The sequence below is a fragment of the Ailuropoda melanoleuca genome, chromosome 12 (genome assembly GCF_002007445.2).
Source record: "Ailuropoda melanoleuca isolate Jingjing chromosome 12, ASM200744v2, whole genome shotgun sequence".
Lineage (NCBI taxonomy): Eukaryota > Metazoa > Chordata > Mammalia > Carnivora > Ursidae > Ailuropoda > Ailuropoda melanoleuca.
In genome coordinates this window covers 30,548,355-30,572,719 of record NC_048229.1, presented here as the reverse complement: position 1 = coordinate 30,572,719, position 24,365 = coordinate 30,548,355, and the positions used below count along the sequence as shown (strand labels likewise).

Genomic DNA, 24,365 nt, shown 5'->3' with positions numbered 1-24,365 from the left:
CCTCCCTCCCTCCCTCCCCCTCCCCCATTTCCACCGCGGCCAATTCATGGACAGGAACTACCCCAGCGCCGGCTTCGGGGACCCGCTCGGCGCCGGGGCGGGATGGAGTTACGAGAGGTCAGCGAAAGCTAGGTAAGGAGCCGAGGGTGGCCTGGAGGAAGGGGCCAAGGGGTGGGGGCCCAGCCCGGCCGGGCCTGGCCCGCCTGGCGACGCGTGCATCGCAAACTCCCCTCCGGCTTGCAAGGGAGCGGCCTTCCTCGGTTTGCAACAACGCCGCCGCCCCAGTTTGCAAATTGCAAACTCCGCCAAAGCCAGCTCCGGCATGCAAAGGGAAAGATGCAGCGGGAAAATGGGGGTGCAAAACAATTTCGGACGGAAAGGCCCTGGGAAGGTAGGAGGGACTGGCGAAGCAAGGCCTGGATTTCCCCCCATCCTTGGATTCCCGGCTTGCTGATCCCTCCCCCCTGCGCCCCAGGCTCTGCTCTTGCAAAGGTGGGATGGAAAGGAGAATTAGAACGCAGACCTGGGGGGCGCCCCCCCTCCGGTCCTATTGTTCCGGGACTGCGCGAGGCCGCGCCACTCGGCCTCCCCCCCCCGAAATTCCGCGCGCAGAGTGGGCACAGGGCCCCGCCCCCTTTCCAAGCTGGGGTTCTGTGTGTGTAAGGGGGGGGTCCTGGAATCTGAGACACGCCCCCTTTAGCTCCCCCACCCCCAAAGGCAGAGAATCCTAGTTGATGGCGAGGAGTGGAGTATTTGACCTCTTGAGTCCGAGCCACGAATCCAGGCCGTTGCATGGGAAGATTCAGATGTTTCCCTGGTGTGTAGTTGTGTGTGTGAGCGTGGGCCCTGTTCGTGCTTAGTTGGTAGCCTGCTCACCTGCGAATCAGCCCCTTTCCTGCTGTTTATGTCCTGCCGTCACTCTTCACCTGTCCCCAGCCCCCCCGCCCCCTGTGTTTCCCAGCGTGGCTGGGCATGACCCCACATGTGTTAGGATTTTCCATTTGGGACTTAGAGCTCTGTATGTTTCCTTCCCCACGGGTGAGCTCGATAGTCGTTTGCACACATACCTGGGTTTGCAGGGGCCCATGCATTTGAACCGCAACCCCGGGGGATGGACGTTGTTCATGTTCGCACTTGTACCTGGTACTTTCCCCTAGTCCTATCCCTTCCCCACCCCCCATCCCGGCCCTTTGGGGAACAGGCTACCTCCTGCTCCCTACTCGGTTTGCATCACTCCATGAGGTTCAGGGCCATGTGTTCCCACGTGTGTGCAGTACCGTGGGCGTCCTTATGCACCTCTCAGGTTGGCCCCAGGGCCTTGTGTCATCCAGGGGGTGGTAGGCTCGGTAGGAGGTTCGTGCCTTTCACATTTTCAACTTGAGGCACTTCCTCTGACTCTTCACCCTCTTCTGTTTGTCTTGTCGCTGTGCATGGCTGTGTTTGTAAACGTGAGACTATCCGGGCTCTATTTATTGGGACTCGAGTGGGGAATGTTTCATGGCTCTTTTCGTTGGGTACCCCATTCCCTTGTCTTCTTTCCTTCAGGGCCCAAGGTTCCTTAGGATAACCCCCAGTCAGCTGGAAGATTCCCCCCACACCCCGGGGGATTTGCTGAGTTCCCTTCTCCTAGGGCAGCTTCGGAGGACACCCTAACATCTCTCCCTTCCCCCCCCCCAGCTTGGTCTATGGCAGCTCCAGGACCTCGCACCCCGAGACCGACATCTTACACCGCCAGGCCTACGCGGCCCCCCACCCACTGCAAAGCTATGCCACCAACCACCACCCGGCAGGTACGGCCCCCGTCCTGCCCCGCCTGGGCTGGCCCTCCCTCCGAGGCAGCTGGTTGGCTGCTGAAAGTTCCACCCCTCCTAATTGGCCGTGCCCTGTGTCCTGGCCCGCCCCTTGCTACCTCTCCTCTGATTGGTTGCCTCTGAGGCTGCTGGTCCCTGCTCAATTTCACGCTGGATTCGTCCACCCTTGTCTCTGGCCCCGCCTCTTTCGCTCCAATTGGCCCCGTCCCCTCAGCCCCCAAATCCCACCTTCTCTTCCAGGCTTTTCCTCCTCTCTATCCCACCCCAGTCCTTTCCCTCTGGGTTTGCCCAGCCTCTTGGTTCCTTGGTTTTGTGAATTCGTTCTTCCTGATTCCTTTTCTTCCTGATTGGCTCTTAGTCTTTGGACCTTCCCTTTTTTTCCTGGGTTTGCCCACCACCTATTCTTTCCCTGTAGTCCTACCTCTAGCGCTTCTGATTGGTTCCCTTCCTCCTGACTGAATCAGCAAGGACATCATGTCTGATTTGATCCTTAACTTTCCTAGTTGACTCCTTCCCTTTTTTCTTTCCCATTTTTTCCCCGGGATCCTCCCACTTTTAATCAACCCCTTTCGGCCTGTCCTCCGGTCCCTCTAAGTGGCCCCAGTTACCCCATCCCTTCCCTTTCTTGCTAGAATTGCCCAAATCCTTTTGTGTCTCCCCTGCCTCTCGCCCCTCATAAGAACTCTGTCCTGTTGCACCCACTTCCTGTGATTGTGGGTTTTTCTACTCCTTTGCCTACCTTTCCTCCCCTGGGCTCCCTGCCCCTATGATTGGTGCGCACCTCATCCTGCCTGTTGGCTCCCTTTTTCCCTTTTGTTGTCCTCAGCCCTGTCTCCTTAGCTTGGCTCTGTCCACTGTATCCTCTTTGAATCTCCGTCTTTACTTCCTCCAGCCCTTTTCCCTGACCCAACTAGCTTTCGGCCTCTTCCTTTTCCCTTTCAACTCTGCCTTACAAGCCCACTTAGCTGACTCTACCCCCTTGTCCTTGGCCAGGCCTCTCTGGACTCTTTGACACTGGCCTCCACCACGCGGGCTCAGCAGGGCCCGACGCCTCCGTCATGAACCTCATCTCGGCCCTGGAGTCCCGGGGCCCCCAGCCTGGCCCCTCTGCCTCCTCTCTCCTCTCCCAGTTCCGCAGTCCTTCCTGGCAAACAGGTAAGCCCAGCGCCGGCCCAGGAGGGCCAGGGTGGGGCTGGCATGTGGTCCGCCCTGACCTATGGTCTTCTCCATCGTCCCCAGCCATGCACACGCCAGGCCCCACGGAGCTCTTCATTTCAGGCGCTCTGCCGGGTTCCAGCACCTTTCCATCCTCCTCTGCCCTGTCGGCCTACCAGCACCCGGCTTCCTTCGGCAGCCGCCCCTTCCCAGTGCCCTCGTCCCTCAGCCTCCAAGACCCCCCATTCAGCCCCCCAGCTAATGGGCTCCTGTCCCCTCATGACGTGTTGCACCTGAAGCCCTCGCAGGCACCCACGGTGCCATCCTCGCTGGGCTTCGAGCGCCTGGCGGGGGGCGGTGTCCTGGGGCCCGCTGGTCTCGGCCCGGCCCAGACCCCTCCTTACCGCCCCGGCCCCCCAGACCCCCCACCACCTCCCCCGCCACCTCCCGACTCAGTTCAACCTGCTGGCTTCCTCTTCCGCTGCTGCCGCCGCCGCCGAGCAGTCCTCCCCACAGCTGTACAACTTCTCGGGTGCTGCCCCTGGCCCCCCACCACCCGAGCGGGCCCTGCCCCGCCAGGACACCGTCATCAAGCACTACCAGCGGCCGGCCAGTGCCCAGCCCCCGCCGCCCCCGCCACCAGCCCATGCCCTCCAGCACTACCTGAGCTGTGGAGGCAGCTATCCCTCCATGGGCCACAGGGCTAACCTGGCCTGCAGCCCCCTGGGCGGTGGGGAGCCCTCCCCTGGTGCTGGCGAGCCTAGCAAGGCCGGGCCCAGTGGAGCCACGGCTGGGGCATCGGGCCGGGCTGCAGGCCCCGAGGCGGCTGGAGGAGGTGGGGCAGGGGGTGGTGGTGGAGGTTACCGGCCCATCATTCAGTCGCCGGGTTACAAGACGGGCAAAGGCGGTTATGGAGCAGCCGCAGGCGGTGCCAACAGGCCCCCACCGCCCCGTTCAACGGCCACGCCCAAATGCCAGAGCCTGGGTGGGCCAGCAGCGGCCTATGCCACCGGGAAGGCCTCTGGGGCTGGTGGGGCAGGTGGCCAAGCCTATTCCCCCGGTCAGCCCCAAGGGCTTCTAGGACCCCAGGCCTACGGGCAAGGGTTTGGAGGGGGTCAAGCACAGGACTTGAGCAAAGGCCCCAGCTACTCAGGGGGGCCCCCACAGCCCCCCAGTGGTCCCCCGCCTCCTGGCCTAGCCACGTGTCAGAGCTACTCCCCGGATCAGCTGCAGGGGCAGCTGTATGGGGTTCAGGGTGAGCCATACCCAGGGCCAGCTGCCCACTCCCAGGGGCTACCCACGGCCAGCCCCTCGCTCAGCTACAGCACTGGCCATTCCCCAGCGCTCTCGGGTCACGGCGGTGGCTGGGGGCCCAGCTCCCTGGGGGGTGGCGGGGAGGCCAGCCCTTCTCACATCATCCGCCCACTGCAGTCGCCGCCTGCCCCCGGCCGCCCGCCCGGAGTCGGCTCTCCAGGAGCCCCTGGCAAATACCTGAGTTCCGTCCTGGCCTCAGCCCCTTTCCTGGCGCCCCCAGGAGCAGGCAGCTACGCAGCCGGAGCAGGTGGCTACAAAGGCAAGGGGGATGGCTCAGAGCTGCTGGCTGGGCCCGGCGGGCCTCCTGCTGAGCGCACGGAAGATGAGGAATTCCTCATCCAGCATCTCCTGCAGGCACCTAGCCCCCCGCGGACCTCAGGGGCAGACGGCTTGGTGGGTGAAGATGGGGCAGCGGATGCCTCCAAGGGACTTGGGGGTAGTGGTGGGGCCGGGGGGCCACCGGGCACACCCTACGAGCTGGCCAAGGAAGACCCCCAGAGGTACCATCTGCAGAGCGTCATCCGTACCAGTGCCAGCCTTGATGAGGGCGCCACGGCGGCCCTGGAGCTGGGCCTGGGGAGGCTGAAGGAGAAGAAGAAAGGGCCGGAACGGGGCGGCGAGACCCCGGAGGGGCTGGCCACCTCAGTTGTCCACTATGGGGCAGGTGCCAAGGAGCTGGGGGCCTTCCTCCAAAAGAGCCCACCGCCCCCACCTCCCACAGCTCAGCCTGCCCAGCCCACACCCCACGGCCTCCTCCTGGAGGCTGGGGGCCCTGACCTCCCACTGGTGCTGCCTCCACCTCCCCCCCCACAACTGCTCCCCTCAGTCCTCAGCCATGCCCCCAGCCCCTCTCCCAGTGCCCCAAAAGTTGGCGTTCATCTCCTTGAGCCAGCCACCCGTGACGGCGCACCCCAGCCTCCCCCACCGCCGCCCCCACCTCCGCCACCCATGCCCCTCCAGCTTGAGGCCCACCTCCGAAGCCACGGCCTGGAGCCTGGTGCCCCCAGCCCCCGCCTGCGACCTGAGGAGAGTCTGGAGCCGCCAGGCGCCATGCAGGAATTGCTTGGGGCCCTGGAGCCACTGCCCCCGGGGCCTGGTGACACTGGCGTGGGCCCACCTAATACCGAGGGCAAGGATCCCTCAGGTGCCTACCGCAGCCCAAGCCCGCAAGGCACCAAGGCCCCCCGCTTCGTGCCACTCACGTCCATCTGTTTTCCTGACTCCTTGCTCCAAGACGAGGAGCGCAGCTTCTTCCCCACCATGGAGGAGATGTTCGGCGGAGGGGCAGCGGACGACTATGGCAAGGCAGGGCCGCCGGAGGACGAGGGCGATCCCAAGGCAGGGACTGGGCCGCCTCCAGGACCCCCTGCCTATGATCCCTATGGGCCCTACTGCCCTGGTCGGGCGTCTGGAGCCGGGCCCGAGACGCCGGGCCTGGGCCTGGACCCCAACAAACCGCCTGAGCTGCCCTCCACGGTCAATGCCGAGCCTCTGGGCCTGATCCAGAGTGGGCCACACCAGGCGGCCCCGCCACCCCCACCTCCCCCTCCACCACCGCCGCCTGCCTCCGAGCCCAAAGGAGGCCTGACCTCGCCCATCTTCTGCTCTACCAAGCCAAAGAAGCTGCTCAAGACGTCCTCCTTCCACTTACTACGGCGCCGTGACCCGCCCTTCCAGACGCCCAAGAAGCTGTATGCCCAGGAGTACGAGTTTGAGGCGGATGAGGACAAGGCCGATGTGCCCGCTGACATCCGCCTCAACCCTCGGCGCCTGCCTGACCTGGTGTCCAGCTGCCGCTCCCGCCCGGCCCTCTCACCCCTGGGTGACATTGACTTCTGTCCCCCCAACCCAGGCCCTGATGGCCCCAGGCGCCGTGGCCGCAAGCCCACAAAGGCTAAGCGCGATGGCCCACCCCGGCCCCGGGGTAGGCCCCGGATCCGCCCACTGGAGGTCCCCACCACCGCTGGGCCAGCCTCAGCCTCCACGCCCACTGATGGGGCCAAGAAACCTCGGGGCCGGGGCCGTGGTCGGGGCAGAAAGGCCGAGGAGGCAGGGGGCACGCGGCTGGAGCCCCTGAAGCCACTTAAGGTAAGGGGGACTGGGGTCCAGATGGCTAAGTTTTAGAGAAAGCTAAGGCTTGGGACCACAGTTCTGGGGCCTGATGGGGCCTGTGGTTTATGTTCTTGAACCTGTGAGGAAATGAACCTGAGGGTTAGAGTTCTAGGCTTCCAGCATCAGAGAGATCTGAGAATTGAGACTTTGGGGTCTGGAGGGAGGCACAGGGTACTGGAGCTTGGATTCTTAGGTTCTAGGTCTTAAAGGACCTGTGATTGGGGGTTTCTAGGTCTTGTGGGAGGAGGGTCTGGAGGCTGGATTCCCGGGCTGGAAACAGAGTGAGTGCTGAGGGAGAAACGCCAGTCCTGTTATTCTGGAACCTGAGAGAAGGGGTCTATGTGCTCGAATTCTAGGGTTCTACAGGCTGAAAGTAGGAATTTGACCTAGGTCCTAAGGGAGGGTTGGGGGCCTGCACCTCGGCCTTTTGGTGGGGAGCGGACTCGGGGCCCCAGACTCGTGGACCCTGACTCCCCACTGCCCCAATATCTAGATCAAGCTGTCTGTGCCCAAGGCCGGTGAGGGTCTGGGAGCCTCCTCAGGCGATGCTGTATCCGGCGCTGACCACAACAGCCTGGACTCCAACCTGACCCGGGAGAAGATTGAAGCCAAGATCAAGGAGGTGGAGGAGAAGCAGCCGGAGATGAAGTCCGGCTTCATGGCCTCCTTCCTGGACTTCCTCAAGTCGGGCAAGCGTCACCCGCCGCTCTACCAGGCCGGCCTGACGCCCCCACTCAGCCCCCCCAAGAGCGTGCCGCCCTCCGTGCCGGCCCGTGGCCTGCAGCCCCAGCCTCCTGCTGCCCCCACTGTGCCACACCCCCCGCCCGCCGGCGCCTTCGGGCTGGGGGGTGCGCTGGAGGCGGCCGAGAGCGAGGGGCTAGGGCTGGGCTGCCCTTCGCCCTGTAAGCGGCTGGACGAGGAGCTGAAGCGCAACCTGGAGACACTGCCCTCCTTCTCCTCGGACGAAGAAGACTCTGTGGCCAAGAACCGGGACCTGCAGGAGAGCATCTCCTCAGCCATCTCCGCACTCGATGACCCACCCCTCGCTGGGCCTAAGGACACTTCCACCCCAGATGTGCCCTCCTTGGCAACTGAGGCTGCGGTGCCAGGGCCTCCCCCTCTCCCGGGGCTCCCTAGTGCCAGCAGCAATGGCACACCCGGTGAGCTCTGGGAAGATGATTTGGGGGTGGGAGGAGGCTTTCCCTGTTATTCAGGTCACTGGGTACAGTTGTGCAGGTCGTGCACTGTTTAAGGTCATCATTCACATTGTAGATGAAGTAGATTTGTGTGGATTTACAAATTGAGGGCAAACAAGTGTTATGAGAAAAAGGTATTGTTTTCTAATCTGTCCACAGATGCTAAGTGGGCTAAGGGCCCCCAAGGTGGGCACTGGAGAATGCTGGGACACAGGGCAGGTTATAAGTGATGGGGACAGGTGGGTGACAGGGTACTGAGAGAGCTTTGGAAACTGGCAGGGGATATGGGGCTTGAGAAGGAGCTAGGATTTAGAGATGTATGGTAAAAGACAGAAGAACGTCTGTTGCGGCGGGGGGGGTAGGGAGAGACTGGAACATTGATTAATTGGGGGTGAGAGGGGAAGGCTGGGGGTGCGGCAAGGTCTGGATGGTGTTCTGTTCTGAGAGAGGCTTTGGACAAATACTAAGGTGCTTTGATGGGGGGAATGGAGGGAATGATTCGGAGAAGGGTGTTTGGGGCAGTTAATGAGGGAGCTTGAGGGCTCAGAGGCGTCCTGGGGAATGGAGAGGGCTTCTAGGGGGTTGTAGGAAGGTGGGAAATGGGGAACAAGGAAGCGAGAGGGTGCGAGGCTGAAGCAGAGAGGAGAGATGCTGGGGGCTTCTGAGCAGTGTCAGGATTTGCTGAAAAGGGACCGAGCACTGGGGAGTGAGAAGCTTGTAAGGGTCAGGAAGGCTCGTAGCTAAGGACACAGCATCAGAGAAGAAGCAGTTTTAGGAGTCAGGAGGAATTTTAAGGTGTTAGAAGGGGACGTTAGAACAATCCATGGGGAGTTAGTGGGAAGCAGAGGGCATTAATGATCCCAAGAGTAGAGAGCAGTCCGAGAAAGGGCAGGGAAGCTCTTGGATGGAGAAGGACAAGACCTCCTGAGCAGGAAATGAGGTACAGGTGCAGAGGGAATGACTGGGGAATTAGGAGGGAAGGTAAAAAATGGGAGGTGAGAGCCAGCAAGGGCTTTGAGGCAACTAAGAGGTGTTTCAGGACTAAACGGGGCAACAGGATGAAAGTTCAAGGGCTCACAATTACCGCTGGAGCTGGGAAGGGGTCTCAGGGAGGGACTTTGACAGAGCGGAAGGGCTTTGGGGGAGTTGAACTGTTGGTGTAGAAAGGAACTGAAATTCAGGGACAAGAGAAGAGGGGCTAGGATGGTGAATGGCATTCAGGAACTAGGAGGTGGGGCAGGGCAGGGCAAGGAGCTTTGTAGGGACTTGGGAAGACAAGGGGAAGAGGACTGGGGCTGGAGACAGTTGAGGGATGAGGAAGGGGTGATGGTGGGACAAGGGATGACTGATTTTGATGGAGGGACATTGGGTAATGGTATTAGACCACAATAAGGGACAGAGGCGGGGGGGAGAGTATGTGGAAGCCAGAAAAAGATGGGGAGGGACCGAGCATTGTGTCTGGGAGGGAAGGCTTATTAGGACATTGGAGAAAGAAGGGAACAAGGGCTTCCTGTGACTGTCTGGGGACAGAAGTGGATATGAAAAATTGGGGGAGAGGGGAGGGCTGCGGTTCCTGGCTGGCTCAGTCAGTGAGCATGCTGTTCTTGATCTGCGGGTTGTAGGTTCAAGTCCCATGTTGGGTGTAGAGATTACTTAAAAGCAAAATCTTAAAAACACAAAAAACAGGGAGGGAACAGAGAACAGATGAGCAGGGTCAGATATGAGCTTTGACAGGATGAAGGACAACAGCAGAAGAGTAAGAAGTGGAGATGAGCGGCATTTGGAGCAGAGACGGGTGTTGGGCTGGGAGGTGAAGAAGAACTTGGGTTGAACAGAAGGAATATGGGGGTGCAGAGCAGGAAGAGGGCTGTGTCGGGACCCTGGGGAAGAGAGGAGCCTGAAAGGGCTGAGAGCAGACATTGATTGGCATTGACCGACACTGACCGCAGACCTAAGGGACCCGCACAGTCTGGGCAGAGAGTGTCTCCCCGCGCTGAAGTCCGCCCTGATGCCCCTCTCGCCCCCAGAGCCCCCGCTGCTGGAGGAGAAGCCCCCGCCCTCGCCGCCTCCCGCCCCGACGCCGCAGCCACCGCCGGGGAGGGCATCTTCCGGGAGCGCGACGAGTTCGTCATCCGTGCCGAGGACATCCCTTCGCTCAAGGTGAGTCCCCTGCGTCGTGTCTGAAAACTGGGGCCCGGGGATTTGACCCCAGATAGGTGAAAGGGCGCCTACGGGATGACAGGCCCCGCGGCTGTCCTGAATTGCCGGGCTGATGGGGCGGGAACATGCAGAGGCTGCGTGGGGCTCTGAGATGGGGGGGGGGGGGGGAGGGTCTGTAAATGGGAGAAAGTCATTGTCAACGTTTATTGCAGATATTCTGGGTGCTGGGGTTCTAGCAAGGAACAGGTCAGGTGCTGGTCACAGCTAAGCTTCTAATTTAATCGCACAAGCCAGGAGAGGCAGGCTTCTTTGCAACGTAGGGCATAATGGTGGAAACGTGAAGCGTTGACAAAATGTACCCATGAATACACATACACGCATATAATCTGTGAATGTAATAGCCAACCATTTGGAACTGTGAGGCCACATCTTAAACACTTTTTGCAGATCGACCCGTGCCCTACTTCCAGTGACTCTACTCAAGGGGTTGGCAGACTGGCCTCCCGGGGCCAAATCCAGTCCCCTGCCTGTTTTTATAAATAAAGTTTTATTGGCACACAGCCATGCCCATACATTTATAAATCCTCTAGGGCTGCTGTCCCCATAGTATGGCAGAGTGAGGTAGTTCAGGCAAAGCTCAGCTGACCCATCAAGCCAAAAATCTTTCTTACTTGCTCCATTACCAGAAAAGTTTGCTGACCTCTTCTGTACTGGGTTCGTTGGAGAGAGAGATTTGGATCAGAGGATTAATAGCATAGGTGCTTCACAGGGGTAGGTGACATCAGATGGTCATGTAAGGCTTCTCCCAGAACGTGAGGCTGAGCATGTGCTTGTCAGGTCAGCAAGCCATTGTCACCTTGATGGGGAACACCAAAGACTAGGGCCTTTCTTCATATTAGTCACTGTCATGGACTGGGTATTGACTTCCGGCGCCAGGAATGTGTTTGGCCCTTGATGTACATTATCGTGTTTAATTTTTTCTCTGGTGGTTTTCTTCAGACGGGGGTACTGTGGGATGAATGAATTATAAGGTCAACAACTACAGTTATGTTTTGTTGCTTCATATGTTCTGTGAAATGAACTTAATGTGTCTGTTGCTGTATGATTTTTAATCCGTCTTATTGTGGGAGAAGCAGAGCAGCTAGAATAATGGGACTGTATGTACCCGTTACTCAGTTTCCACCATCATCACCTCCTGGCTAGTCCGGCGTCCTCTCTGCTCCGGCACATCCTATCCCACCAATTCCAGACGTCATGTTCTGTCACCCATACCTTGTCATTTTTTTAGCGTGGTGGTTGCTTCACCCAAAAGAACGTTGATAAAAGGTATATTAGGGAATTACAGAGCAGCATGCTAGGGTGAGTGCTCATGTTCCCACTACCCAACCAGCAATCACAGAATTCCCTGGTCCCTCGTCAGGAATCCCTCGTGGTCCTTCTCACTCCCATAACATCTTGTGTACGTTTTTGTTTATTTTAGAGAGAGAGAGAGCACGGTGGGGAGGGGCAAAGGGGGAGAGAGAGAGAGAGTCGCAAGCAGACTCTGCTCTGAGTGCGGAGCCCGATGCCAGGCTCAATCTCACGACCCTGAGATCATGACCTGAGCTGAAACCAAGAGTCAGACGCTCCACCAATAGAGCCCTCCAGGTGCACCATGTTATTTCATTTTAACTTCATGACTTCTGAGGCTGATTTGATCCGCAGCTGGGACAGGCGAGGAAGATATTGAATGAACAGCAGCGATAGGAACAGCTACCAGCTCCTTAGGACAGGATTTAGGGCATACAGAATTCAGAATTTAGTTTGATTTTTTTTTTCTTTTTTTGTTCTTAAATTTTTTTTAAGACATTTTATTTATTTATTTGACAGAGTGCACTAGCAGGGGGAGAAGCAGAAGGAGAGGGAGAAGCAGGCTCCCTGCTGAGCAGAGAGCCCAGTGCAGGGGCTCAATCCCAGGACCCTGGGATCATGACCTGAGGCGAGGGCAGACGCTTCACTGACTGAGACACCCAGGCTCACCTTGTTCTTAATTTTTTTAACTTCATTAAATTTTTTTTAAAAAACTGAGCTTTATGCCCAGTGTGGGGCTAGAACTCACATCCCTTAGTCAAGAGTCACATGCCTACCGACTAAGCCAGCCAGGTACCCCCTTTTTTTTTTTTTTTACATTAATTGTGGTAGTCTTTACATAGCATGAAATGTATCATTTTAACCATTTTTAAGGGTACCATTTAATGGCCTTAATTATACTCACATTGTTGTGCAATGTCAACCGCTGTCTCCAGGTTTTCTCCTTATTTATTTATTTTTTTAAGATTTTATTTGAAAGACAGGGAGACGAGCACAAGCAGGGGGAGGGGCAGAGGGAAAAGCAGACTGTGCTGAGCAGGGAGCCGATGCAGGGCTTGATCCCAGGACCCTGGGATCCCGACTGATCCAAAGGCAGATGCTTAACCGACTGAGCCCCCCAGGCGCCCCCAAGTTTTATCTTTATAATCACCTCTCATGATAGGGATTATTCTTCCTGTTTTACAGGGAAGGAAACTGAGGCTCAGAGTGGTAAAGTAGCCTTCCTAGACTTTCATGGCTCAGGACCCACATCCGCTCTCTTGGCCCCAGGAGCCTGGGCTCTCAGCACCAGATTCAGCCTTTCGCTGTGTACATTCTATCAAACGTTGACAATGGCAGTGGCAGATGGCGGCGGGGCGCCCAATACTGGGTCGAAAGAACAGGGCTTTTACAGATGAGGAAGTTCACATTCAGAGAGAGGGACTCACTTGGCTGGTGGGTGCTGAGCTGGGATTGGAGCCGTGGCCATCCGACACCACCTCCCAGCTGGCACGGGGCCGGGCAAAGACTCAGATGCTTAAAATACAACACAAGTATGCATTACAATGGGGGGACACACAGCCCCAGGACTGAACCACTCCTGCAGTCATCGGAGACTCGTTTGTGTGCTTGGAGTCAGGGCAGGCTGGCGGCATCGTTACTGAGAGCCCAGGTTTGGCCTTAACCTGACTGGTTCACATCTCTGCCGCTTCTGGGCTGGGCTGGTGTCGACCCTTCCTGACCATGAATTTCCTCATTTGCGAAATGGGGGTGATCACATTAGTACCTCCCTCAGGTAACGGGGGGATCCAGGCAATAAAGCTCCATGGAACCGTGGGTAGCACCCAGTAGGTGTCCCATAAGCTTTGCTTTGGTTACTCATCTCTGCAAAGCTTGGCAAATTTTTTCTGTAAAGGGCCAGCTAGTGACTGTTTGAGGCTTTGCAGGGCACAGGATCTCTGCTTACATCTTCTTCTTTTGTTTTTATGATCTTTTAAAAATTAGGAACCATTCTTAACTTATAGATCTGTGAAAATAGGCAACAGACCATAGTTTGTTCCAGGGCAATGGTAGTCCAATAGAAATATTTATGAGCTATATACATCATTTTATTTTTTTTTTTTTAAAGATTTTCTTTATTTGAGAGAGAACACAAGCGGGGTAAGGAGCAGAGGGAGAAGCAGACTCAAGCAGGATGAGGGGCAGAGAGAGAGGGAGAAGCAGATTCCCCGCTGAGCAGGGAGCCCGACGTGGGACTCAGTCCTGGGACTAGGGGATCATGACCTGAGCCAAAGGCAGACGCCCAACTGACTGAGCCACCCAGGCACCCCTGTATACATCATTTTAAACTTTCTTGTATCCACGCTTAAAAAAAGTGAGGGGTACCTGGCTGGCTCAGTTGGTAGAGCACTTGACTCTTGATCTCAGGCCTGAGTTCAGGCCCCACCTTGGGCATGGAGACTTCTTAAAAGAAAAAAAAGAATAAAAAAAAGTTTAAAAATGGGCGAGATTAGCTACAGGAGTGAATTTTAACACAGCTTATTTAAAACAATCATTTTAGTATGTAATCAATGTAGAAAACACTAACGAGATGTTTTACATTCTTTGCGTATCAAGCCTTTGAAATTCTGTGTATATTTTATACTCGTGGCACATCCTCGGGGGAGCTGAATTAGCACAAGGTTGGCCCCCTCTCTTCTTCAGCTTCCCTGTCTGTAAAATGGGACTGGTAACATTAACTCCCAGTTCTTGGAGATGTTGAAGATTTAGCAGGACGTAAATTCAGAGCTTGTTGGGTGGAGAAAAGTAGGGGGAGCGTGGTCCAGGCGGAGGGAGTAGGGTGCAAAGGTTGTGTCATGAGCAAAACCATGGCATTTGAGGGGTTGAGTGGCTGGATTGTGAGTGCCGAGCCTGGGAAGGTGAGCAGGTGCCAGGTCATGCTGGGGTGAGATCAGTGGGTGCCTGCTTGAGAGTCCACTTCAGGTTTTCTGGCATCTGCTGGGGCCCCTGGCTAGCAGGGAGGTGGCTGGGGAGGTGTCTAGAACTGATGGCAGTCTGTCTACCACCTCAGTCCTGTGACACTGATTCCCCTGTTAATGGACCATGAAGCTTGCTTGCTTGCGTTTTTTTGTTTTTTTTTTTTTAGTAGGCTCCACACCCAGCGTGGAGCCCACTGTGGGGCCTGAACTCACAACCCTGAGATCAAGACCTTAGCTCAGGTCAAGAGTTAGATGCTTAATGACTGAGCCACCCAGGCGCCCCAAAGCTTTCTTATTACCATCCCGCTGGGTGCTTCCAGCTCATTCCTGTCCTACTGCTTACTGCCCTTGTCTCTGCTTCTCAAGAGTTTGGATTCCCAGAAGAGAATCTGATTGGTCCAGCTCAGCATTTGGGGCCAAGATAGGATTAGTGATTTGCCTGTTGATTGGCTGCCTGGTCAGGTCTCCTCCAATCAGCTGTGGCTTCCATGAGGCAGTGGCAGGGACTGTGGGCAGGTTAGCTTCCCTAGTGAGGGGAAGTGGGTGTGGTCAGTGATATGATTGACATGAGGAGAGGTGGAAAGGACAGCCTGAGAGCTGACTGGCCCTGGTTGGAGATCAGGCAAGGATGATGCCAGGGATTGAGCCCGATGACGGCTGAGAGGAAGAGTGGTTTTGGGAAAGCCACCAAGCTCAGTTGGGGTGTGGTGAGCCAAGGGGCTTGAGTCCAGTTAGAGAATCAGTCAGCGCCTTCCAGGGGGCCGATTGGGTAGTGGGAAGAGACAGAGGGTGTGGCCTTCCCTGGCTGGGAGGTATGCTCTGATGGCTTTCTCACAAGCTTCTGAGAACTAGAATGGGGAAGATCATTCTTAACCTTGAGAGGCAAAAGGCACCCGTTTGTGGAGGGGGGGGGCACTGCATATGCAAAAACCTGGAGAATTAGAAAGTCTGGGATTCATATGCTGAACTTTGAGGGATCTGGATGGCCTGTTCGGCAGGGGCGGGAGAAGAGCAAGGAAAATGAGGCAAAATCTCACTGAGCCAGACTGTGGAACCTTCACTAGGGGCCCTGGAAAGTTTTGGAGCAGAGCAGGATGTGTCCCAATCCTTGGGCCTCTGACCTAGCTCCCCAAGGTCACCAGGAGGGAGGACTGGGAGCCATATGTTAGCCTGGAGAAAAGGACTTAGGGCCAGGGCACCTGCATCTCTGTCTCATCCTGTCTCTTGTGACTTAAGCCAAAAACCTTTTTAGACCTCATTCTCATCAGGTTATTGTAATACCGTCTTTGCACTCCCCTAGTTGATCTGAGGGACACACAAAATCATGGATGTGAAAACCACTGACCCAAACTAAGAATAGGCAGTGGCTAGCTGGCACACAGAGCCCAGTGTTACAGCTGCGGCCAGTGGCAGACATCATTAATTGATCTCAGCACTTCTGCTGAGCCTGGTCCTGAGCCATGACCAATCAATTGGAATTGTCATCCGAATCCTATTTATCACTCGAGCGTGACTTCTTTGAATGCAAGGGCTAACTTCCGTTCATCTGTGGGTTATCACAATACCCAGTGCACATTTCCTGCTGCAACTTTTTTTTTTTTAAGATTTAATTATTTATGAGAGAGAGAGAGAAAGAAAGAGAGCAGGGGGAGGAGAAGAGGGAGAGGGACAAGCAGACTCCCCACTCAGTGTGGAGCCTCACGCAGGGCTGGATCCCACGACCCTGAGATCATGACCTGAGCCGAAACCAAGAGTCAGATGCTCAACGGACTGAGCCACCTGTCACACACTTTTCCACGCTGTCCCATGTCATTGGTCAGCCCCCTCACAGAAGTCTTTGTCCTTCTAGGACTTACTTGGGTGTTGCTTCTTCCAGGAAGCATTCTTGGATTCAGATTGTGTTTGAGGTCCTTCTTTTAGGCTCCCACAGTGTCTGGACTCTGCTCTTAGTGTGTTTATTCCTTAGGGTATCATGTTTTGGTGCCGTGTGTGGCTCTCCTGTTAACTCCCCTCGCTTTCCCCACATTAGACGCTGGGTCTGACCCACATCCATCGGTTTCCAGCATCCAGCTCGGGATCACACAGGTCTCGGAATGGGGAAGTCATCTGAGTGTTGGGGGAGTGGAGACGGGGGAGCCTTATATCACTGTGTCTTGCCCTGTTGTGGAGAGGAGGATGAATTAAGTGGTCTCAGGTCAACTGTCACCTGTCTATTGTTGGCACAAGCCACAACCTCACCCTGTTTTCTTTATTTGCTTGTCTGCCTTGTTGTCTCTGTAATGAAGACCCCATCAAAGGTGCTCGCAGTCTCGTTCACCACTATCCCTGGGGGCCAGCACAGCATCTGGAAAGTAGTGGGTGGGTACTGAGGAGTTGACGTTACTTTAAGTCAGGACAGAGGCTTACGTTGTGGCGTAACAGTGTAACAACTAAAACTTTGTAGCACAGGAAGGAACAGCTTTTTTGAGAGTTTTGGGTAAGCGCAGCGGGGACATGGCCAGCCTTGAGCTGCCTCCCCAGGGCTGAGAACATCCTAGGGCCAAAAGATATGTGCTGGCCGGTGTTCAGTGATACCTGTTGACCACAGTGCCTTTTCTTGAAGGGGGTATTGAGGGAGGACGTAGGGCCCGGAATTGGGGGCGGGAAGGGCAGGAACGAGGACTGACCTTGCTGGCCTCACCCCACCCCTCCTCAGCTGGCATTGCAGACGGGGCGGGAGCCCCCACCCATCTGGCGAGTGCAGAAGGCCCTGCTGCAGAAATTCACTCCAGAGATCAAGGACGGCCAGCGGCAGTTTTGTGCCACCAGTAATGTAAGCCTGCAGAGGGGAATGAGGACTCGGGGAGGGCGGGGGGGGGTCCGGAAGCCGGGGGGGTCCCCCTCATGAATGGCTGGGATTCACCCCTCATCTAGGGGGTGTCCCACAGGGAGGCTCCACCTCCAGGAGGCTGTGGGGGCCCCGGGCCAGGATGGAAGTCTTGGGTATTGGGCTGCCTGGCTGTGGTGAATGAAGGCTTTCCTCGTGTGCTTCTTTCCCTCCATAGTATTTGGGGTATTTTGGGGACGCGAAAAACCGGTATCAGCGCCTTTATGTAAAGTTCCTGGAAAACGTCAACAAGAAGGATTACGTGAGGGTCTGTGCTCGGAAACCCTGGCACCGGCCCCCAGTGCCCGTCAGGTACCATGGGGGCCAAGGGGCAGATGGTGTGCAGGGTCGACGGGCATGGGGATGGAACATTCAAGAGAAGACGTAGAGGCAGGGAAAGTGGACACAGGGAGACAGAGACCCACAGAGAGAGAGAGAGAGAGAGAAATACCCAGGTTTGGGGTGGGGAGAGACAGAGGCTCAGAAGAAACAAAAGGCAGGAGGGGAAGCTGGTTCTGTGCTCAGAGCTGTGGGCTTAGCTGGGGACCGCAAGAGGAGAATTTGGGTTTCCTCGGGGCTGCATACAGCCCCTTCTGCGTTCCCTTCCAGACGCTCCGGGCAGACCAAGGGCCCCACGTCTGCTGGGGGCAGCTCTGCACCTCCCCCCAAGGCCCCGGCACCACCTCCTAAGCCCGAGACCCCTGATAAGACGGTATGTGAGAAGCCCCCAGAGCAGACGCCCGAGACACCTGTGCCCGAGCCCCCTGCTCCAGAGAAGCCATCCCCGCCGCGGCCCGTCGAGAAGGAGAAGGAGAAGGAGCGGGTGACGCGTGGGGAGCGGCCGCTACGGGGCGAGCGGAGCGCAGGCGGGCGGCAGCCTCGGCCCGAGCGCAGCCTCACCACGGGACAGCCCGCCACTTCCCGGCTGCCCAAGGCCCGGCCCACCAAGGTGAAGGCCGAGCCGCCCCCCAAGAAGAGGAAGAAGTGGCTGAAGGAGGCTGCGGGCAATGCCTCGGCGGGCGGGGGTCCACCAGGCAGCTCCTCGGACTCAGAGTCATCCCCGGGAGCACCTAGCGAGGACGGTGAGGCCCTCAGCAGCCCCGGAGCGGGTGGGGAGGCATGAGGGAGTGAATCCGGGGCCTCAGGAGGAGGCGGGGGCAAGCGCAGTCCTCAGGGTTCCAGGTAGTGTCGGTGAGACAGCAACGAGAATTCACATAAGTTAAAACTATAGTGATACTTGTCAGTCAATTGGCCCCTAATGGGGATGGCTGTCTTCTCTAAGTTCTGCACCCAAATTAAGTTGTGTGATGTTCATAGCAGGCTACAAAGTAGATACTGTTATTTTTAAATTTTTTAAAAGATTTTATTTATTTATTTGTTTATTGGGGGGAGGGGTAGAGGGAGAAGGAGAAGCAGACTCCCCACTGAGCAGGGGCTTGATCTCACGACCCTGAGATCATGACCCCAACCGAAATCGAGAGTCGGTCGCCCAACAGACTGAGCCACCCAGGTCCCAGGGGTAGCTGTTTTAACAGAGACTAAGCGTGCAGGCGGATGAGAGAGTGAGTTCTCTTTCCATCAAAGCCCAACGTAGGTGGCAGTTTCTTAGAAAATAGGAGGCTCTTCTCAAGGTTGTCCAGGGACTGCTTCCTTTCCTCCTGTTGCTTTGCCTTCCACCAGTGGTCTGTCCTCAAGCACGTGGTCAGAGGCAGCCCAGCATCCCCAAAGTGGCAGGCCTGCCAGAGGGAAGGGACTCGGGCCGGAGCAACTGGACCTTCCTTTTAAGTTGCCAGGTCTGGGCGTGGCCCATAGCCTGTCTCTCCTGTCCCATTGGGCAGAAGTCAGTCACATGGCCACACCTAGCTGCAAGGAAGCCTGGGAAATGTAGTCTTTTAACTGGGCAGAGCCATGCTAAATCACGCCAGGTGGAAGCAGTTGAAGACAGGTCGTGAAGGTGCCACAAGGGAGGAGATTTAGCAACGGCCCAGATTTGCAGGTCTTTCCTTCTCTGGCCCTCAATTTTCTTTTCCTTCTTAAACGATTTAAAAGTTTAAGTTTAATTAACATACCATATAGTTCACCTGCTTAAAACATAAAATTCGGTGGTTTTTAGGATAGTCCTAGAGTTGTCCATCCATCTTGGCAATCAATTTTAGAACACTTTCCATACCCCAAAAAGAACCCCTCTACCGATTGGTTATCACTCCCCTTTCTTCCCTCCCCCCAGCCCTGAGTGACCCGTCATTTACAAACTCTGTGGATTTGCCTGTTCTGGCCATTACACACGAGCGAGTCATACAACGTGTAGGCCTTTGTGACTGGCTTCTTTCACTTGGCGTAACATATTTGAGGTTCATCCGTGCAATAGGTGTATCAGGACTTCATTCCTTTTTGCGGCTAAGTACTGTCCCACTGCATGGATGGACCACGTCGTATTGATTCATTCACTAGTTGATGGACTTATGGGTTGTTTCTACTCTTTAGCTGTTGTGAATAATGCCACTGTGGACCTGCGTGGATAGCTCCAAATTTCCTGAGCGCTGGCAGCGGGGGGAACTGAATTCTACCCTCTTATGGGAGCAGTTCCCTTGCCAAGGGTCAATATGGGTCTGGGTCTGTCTCCCCTCAGCCCATTTGACCAGGAGTAAGTGAGTGTGACTTATGCCTAGATGTCCTGAAGGCTTCGCTCTGCCCAGGAGCCTCAGAACTAACCCTCTTGCTTGTCTGAGAGTGGTGACGCTCTGTGTCCTGGATGCTGACACCCTCTCCTTCCTTAAATTCATAATAGAAGTTCTGGAAAGACGCGGCAGTCCGTTCCCATTTGGCTTCCTGAGCCCCGTTCTGCACATATTTACTGAGTACCTACTTCGTGCCACGAACGAGGTTCCAGCAGTGAACAGAATAAACAAAAATATGTATCCTCGTGGGAGCTTACAGTCTAGCTGGGGGAGTCCATCAGATAAACACGTTATGTAACAGAACACAAAACAATGTGAAAAATGGTCAGTTTGAGGCTGGCCAGGCCTAAAGGCAGTTAAGAAAAGCATTTCCGGTACACAGGATCCAGGTGGTATAGAGAGGGGTGTTTTCGGGGGATGGGGGAGTTGGGGAAAGCTTCTGGAAATGACATTGGAGCAGAGATCTGAGTGCAACAGGGTTGGGGTTGGGTGACTGGGAGAGAGAACATTCCAGGCTGGGCGTGTCTGGGGATCAGGAAGGAGGCCAGTGGCTGGAGCGAGTGAGTAAGAGGAGAGGGTGAAAAGTGAGGCCAGAGAAGGAACAGGACCAGATCTTGGAGGGACAGGAGGCCTGGAGCTTCGTGGCCCCGCTGGAAGGATTTTATCCTGAGTGAGATAAGAGCCGTAGGAGGGTTTGGGCCAAGACCTGGTGGGGTCTGACTGCCACTGCCAAGTTTTCACTCTGGTCCCTGAAATGGCTGTCACCAAGGACCCTCCACGTGGAGAAGTCAAATGGACCTTTCTCATGCCTCTTCCTGAGGGATATTTTAGGGCCATTCTTGGCTGTCCTGCTTCTCTTTTCTCCCCGATGTTCCTTTTTGGGTTTCATGTGAGAGTCCCTCAAGTCCTGACCTTGGCCTTGTTTCTTCACCTCTCACTTGGCAGGCTCAACTTCCCAGTGAGCCTCGCTAGTTTCTTCCCCCTGGCCCCCCTCCAGACCTCCCCCAAACCCCCTCCCTCTGGATCCCACTGAGTTCCTTGTCCTAATTTCCCTATCTCAGGGACAGCCCCACTGGCTACTCAGTCAGCAGGCCAGATCTCCAGGAACACACGCCTTTGCTCTCTCACCTCCACAGCTGGGAAGTCCCCAGCCTTCTTCCTCCATCTCTGGATCCTGTCCCTCTGGCCCTGCTACATCCTAATCCCTTCTTACGTGGTATCATCCCCCTGATCTGTCTCCTATGTGGCTTCAGAGGGGTCTTTCTACACTTAACCCTTGCCCCTCCGCTGCTCACAGCTCTCCCATGGCTCCCTAGTACCCACCACAGAAAGCCCCTATCCTCTTCACCTCCCACTTCCTCCCGCAGTCTTGCTTTTTGTGATCTGATCTCTGAGTGGCTTCACTGGTTTGGAAACCAATTATGCTGCTTCTTTAGACTTTGTGGAAGCTACACTGAACTAGTCAAACATGAACTTCACTGGCCTGGAATGCTTTTTCCCATCAGTCAAGATTTAGCCCTTGGGTGACCTTGAACCACCCCTCCCTGGCTTGCCGGCTGAACGTTACAATCAATGCCCGTGACTCCCACCCTTAGAGCATCTTGTGCTGGAACTTGTTGGTCTTCTCCAGCTGACTCAGAGCTCCCTGAGCACAGGGATTTCTCTCCGGCCCTGGTACCTAGAACACTGTCTGCCACCCAGGTGGCCTGAGATGAAGTCGGAATCAGGAGCTCGTGTCCCATTCCCCCCTCCCCAGAGCGGGCCGTCCCCGGGCGTCTGCTGAAGACCCGGGCGATGCGGGAGATGTACCGAAGCTACGTGGAGATGTTGGTGAGCACGGCACTCGACCCAGACATGATCCAGGCCCTGGAGGACACGCACGGTGAGCCGCAGCCTGGGGAAGAGGGTTCCCCCACTCCTCCTCTGCACCCCCTGCCCCCCGCCTCCCGTGCGTGGTGGGGCTTTGGCTCCTCTGACGCCCCCTCCTGGTCTTGCAGACGAGCTGTACCTGCCGCCCATGCGGAAGATCGATGGCCTCCTCAATGAGCACAAGAAAAAAGTCCTGAAGCGGCTGTCGCTGAGCCCAGCCCTGCAGGTGCTTGTGGGGCCTGGGCAGGATGGGGTCTGGGGCCAGCGGTCGGGAAGGGGAGAGATGGGTACGAGTCAGCCACCGCAGTGCCCGCAAAGCCTCGGGCCCTGGAGGAGGCCAGCACTGGAAGGGTCAGGCTTCTCGGGAGCAGAGTTGAGGGTGGGGCTCCGGCAGGAGGGTGTTTCTGCAGACCCAGATGGAGGGGGGCTTGCTGGGCGTGGAGAGGTTGTTGTGAAGGTTGTGGGTGGGCAGCTGGGAAAGCCCAGCAGAGTTTATGGAGCACAGGTTTGGGGACAACAGGCGGACGAGGCCTTGCTGGGGGACAGTGGTAACAGATTGTGATGGCTTCTCTGCCATCACATGGGCTTCGTAGCGTCTCAGGCTTCATTCAGTATTAAGTCACCCGTATGATTTCCTTTCTGGAATAGCCTGGGTTTCAGGGATGGAATATTCGGGCAGCTCTGAAAATTTTTTTTTTTTTTTTAAAGATTTTGTTTATTTATTTGACAGAGATAGAGACAGCCAGTGAGAGAGGGAACACAAGCAGGGGGAGTGGGAGAGGAAGAAGCAGGCTCACAGCAGAAGAGCCTGATGTGGGCCTCGATTCCATAATGCCGGGATCACGCCCTGAGCCGAAGGCAGACGCCTAACCGCTGTGCCACCCAGGCGCCCCAGCTCTGAAAATTCTGATGGGGATCATTACGTGGGGCTGAGAATTCGGGGGTAGAATGTTAGGGCAACCGAATTCTGGGATGGAATGTTAGTCTGGCCTTAAAATGTCTGGACGGATATTTGTCTGGTTCTGGGAATTTGGGGGTGGATTTTCGGCTGGCTCAGGACATTCTTGGTGGGATGTTAGTCTCTCAGACGATATGGGATAAAAATACTAATCTGGTTCTAGTACTCCGGGTGGGATGTGAGGATAACTGAGAGTTCTGAGATTGAGAGTTGGTCTGGCTCTGAGAGGTCTGGGTTGGATGTTACGCCAGGGTTAAAATTTCTGCCGTAGAATATTAGGGTAAGGCTTAGAGTTCCGGGGTGGAGTATTAGTCTGGTTTTAGCATTCTGGGATGCAGTGTCAGCCTGGCACTGGGGATTCTGGATTTTACGCTATCTCAAAATTTTGAGTAGGATGTTAGGCTGGGGCTGAGAATCCTGAGTGGAATATTAAGGGTCTCTGAGAATCTTGGGCTGGGCCACAAAGCACATTTTAAGGGTCACCAGACAGGCCTAGGCTCCTCTGTCCTTGGAGAGACCCAAGATTCCCGAGTATCTCCTGATCTACAGCCTGAGGGAAACTGAGGCATCTGACGACTCGGGGGTCTGAGAACTGAGTGGTGGGTTTGGAGAGTGTGGGTCCAGGGGGATGTCCCACTGACCAGTCGGCTTCCCACAGGACGCCCTGCACACGTTCCCCCAGCTGCAAGTGGAGCAGAGCGGGGAGGGCTCCCCTAAGGAGGGGGCTGTGCGGCTGCGGCCAGCTGGGGAACCCTACAACCGCAAGACGCTCAGCAAGCTCAAGAGGAGCGTGGTCCGAGCCCAGGTGGGGCCGGGGATGGGTGGGCGGTGTGGGCTCCTGGGGCGAGGTGCGGGCAGTGGGGTGAGGCTTCTGTGCTCCATCTGTCCAGGAGTTCAAAGTTGAGCTGGACAAGTCGGGCTACTACACGCTGTACCACTCACTCCACCACTATAAGTACCACACTTTCCTGCGCTGCCGGGACCAGGTGAGCCCACCCGCAGCGCCCTGGGGTTCTGCCCCACTGGCCCTGCTCTGGACCCAGGGGTCCAGGCCGCCAGCTCCTCCTCCCTCAGACCCAGGGATCCAGACTCCCAGCCCCTCCTCCCTCAGACCTCGGAGTCCAGGCTTCTAGCCCCCTCCTCCCTCAGACACAGAGGTCTAGCTCCCAGCCCCCCTTTCCCTGGAATATTGATCCCTAGACCTCCAGGCCCTGGTGGCCACCTGCCCCAGCTCCCTGTTTAACGCCCTGCAGACCCTGGCCATCGAGGGCGGTGCTGAGGACCTCGGTCAGGAGGAGGTGGTCCAGCAGTGCATGCGGAACCAGCCGTGGCTGGAACAGCTCTTCGACTCCTTCAGCGACCTGCTGGCCCAAGCACAGGCCCACAGCCGCTGTGGGTGACCCCGCCCAGCCTGGGGGAGCCACCTCTTCCATGAACGGAGAATTGGGACAGAACTGTGTCCTCAGGAGCTAACCCCCTGGGCCCCATCGCCAGGAAAGGGGGGGGTCATTGGTCAGGGTGTGTCCATGCTGCCCCCACAGGGCAGGGTTCAAAGTTCGACTCCTCCCCTCTCCCACGCCCCCTCCACTCCGTCCCCAGCCCTCCCACTGTCCGGTGTACAGAGAAATTATTTATATATATGTATAAATGTCTATTTAGTAACGGTTTCCCTCCCCACCTTGCCCCAATCCTCTCTCCACGGCCATAGCCCCGCCCCCTCCACCTTGTACATAATGTATAGGAAAAGTCTATGTATGGTTGAGGGGGGCGGGGTGGCTTCAGAGAGCTGGGGGACCCCCTCTCCCCCAACCCCCCCCCCCCACAGGCCAAGATCTTTGCTAAAGGCCATTCCCTCCCCAGGGCATTCGGCATTGGGTGGGAGGGGGAAAACGCATCTTGTTAATTATTTTTAATCTTATTTATTGTACATACCTGGGGC

The 24,365-nt window shown here is 56.4% G+C and overlaps 1 protein-coding gene across 1 annotated transcript; it reads left to right on the top strand.

The window, feature by feature from the left end:
• Window positions 1-6: 6 nt before the first annotated feature.
• On the top strand, window positions 7-24,365 carry PRR12 (proline rich 12). The gene is given in 16 exon segments (XM_034638709.1): window positions 7-132; window positions 1,678-1,790; window positions 2,805-2,966; window positions 3,051-3,400; window positions 3,402-6,368; window positions 6,886-7,552; window positions 9,616-9,680; window positions 9,683-9,748; window positions 16,751-16,867; window positions 17,100-17,233; window positions 17,531-18,003; window positions 21,356-21,481; window positions 21,597-21,694; window positions 23,085-23,231; window positions 23,317-23,412; window positions 23,680-24,365. Coding segments are annotated over 16 exon segments (5,814 nt in total). The 5' UTR covers window positions 7-46; the 3' UTR covers window positions 23,827-24,365.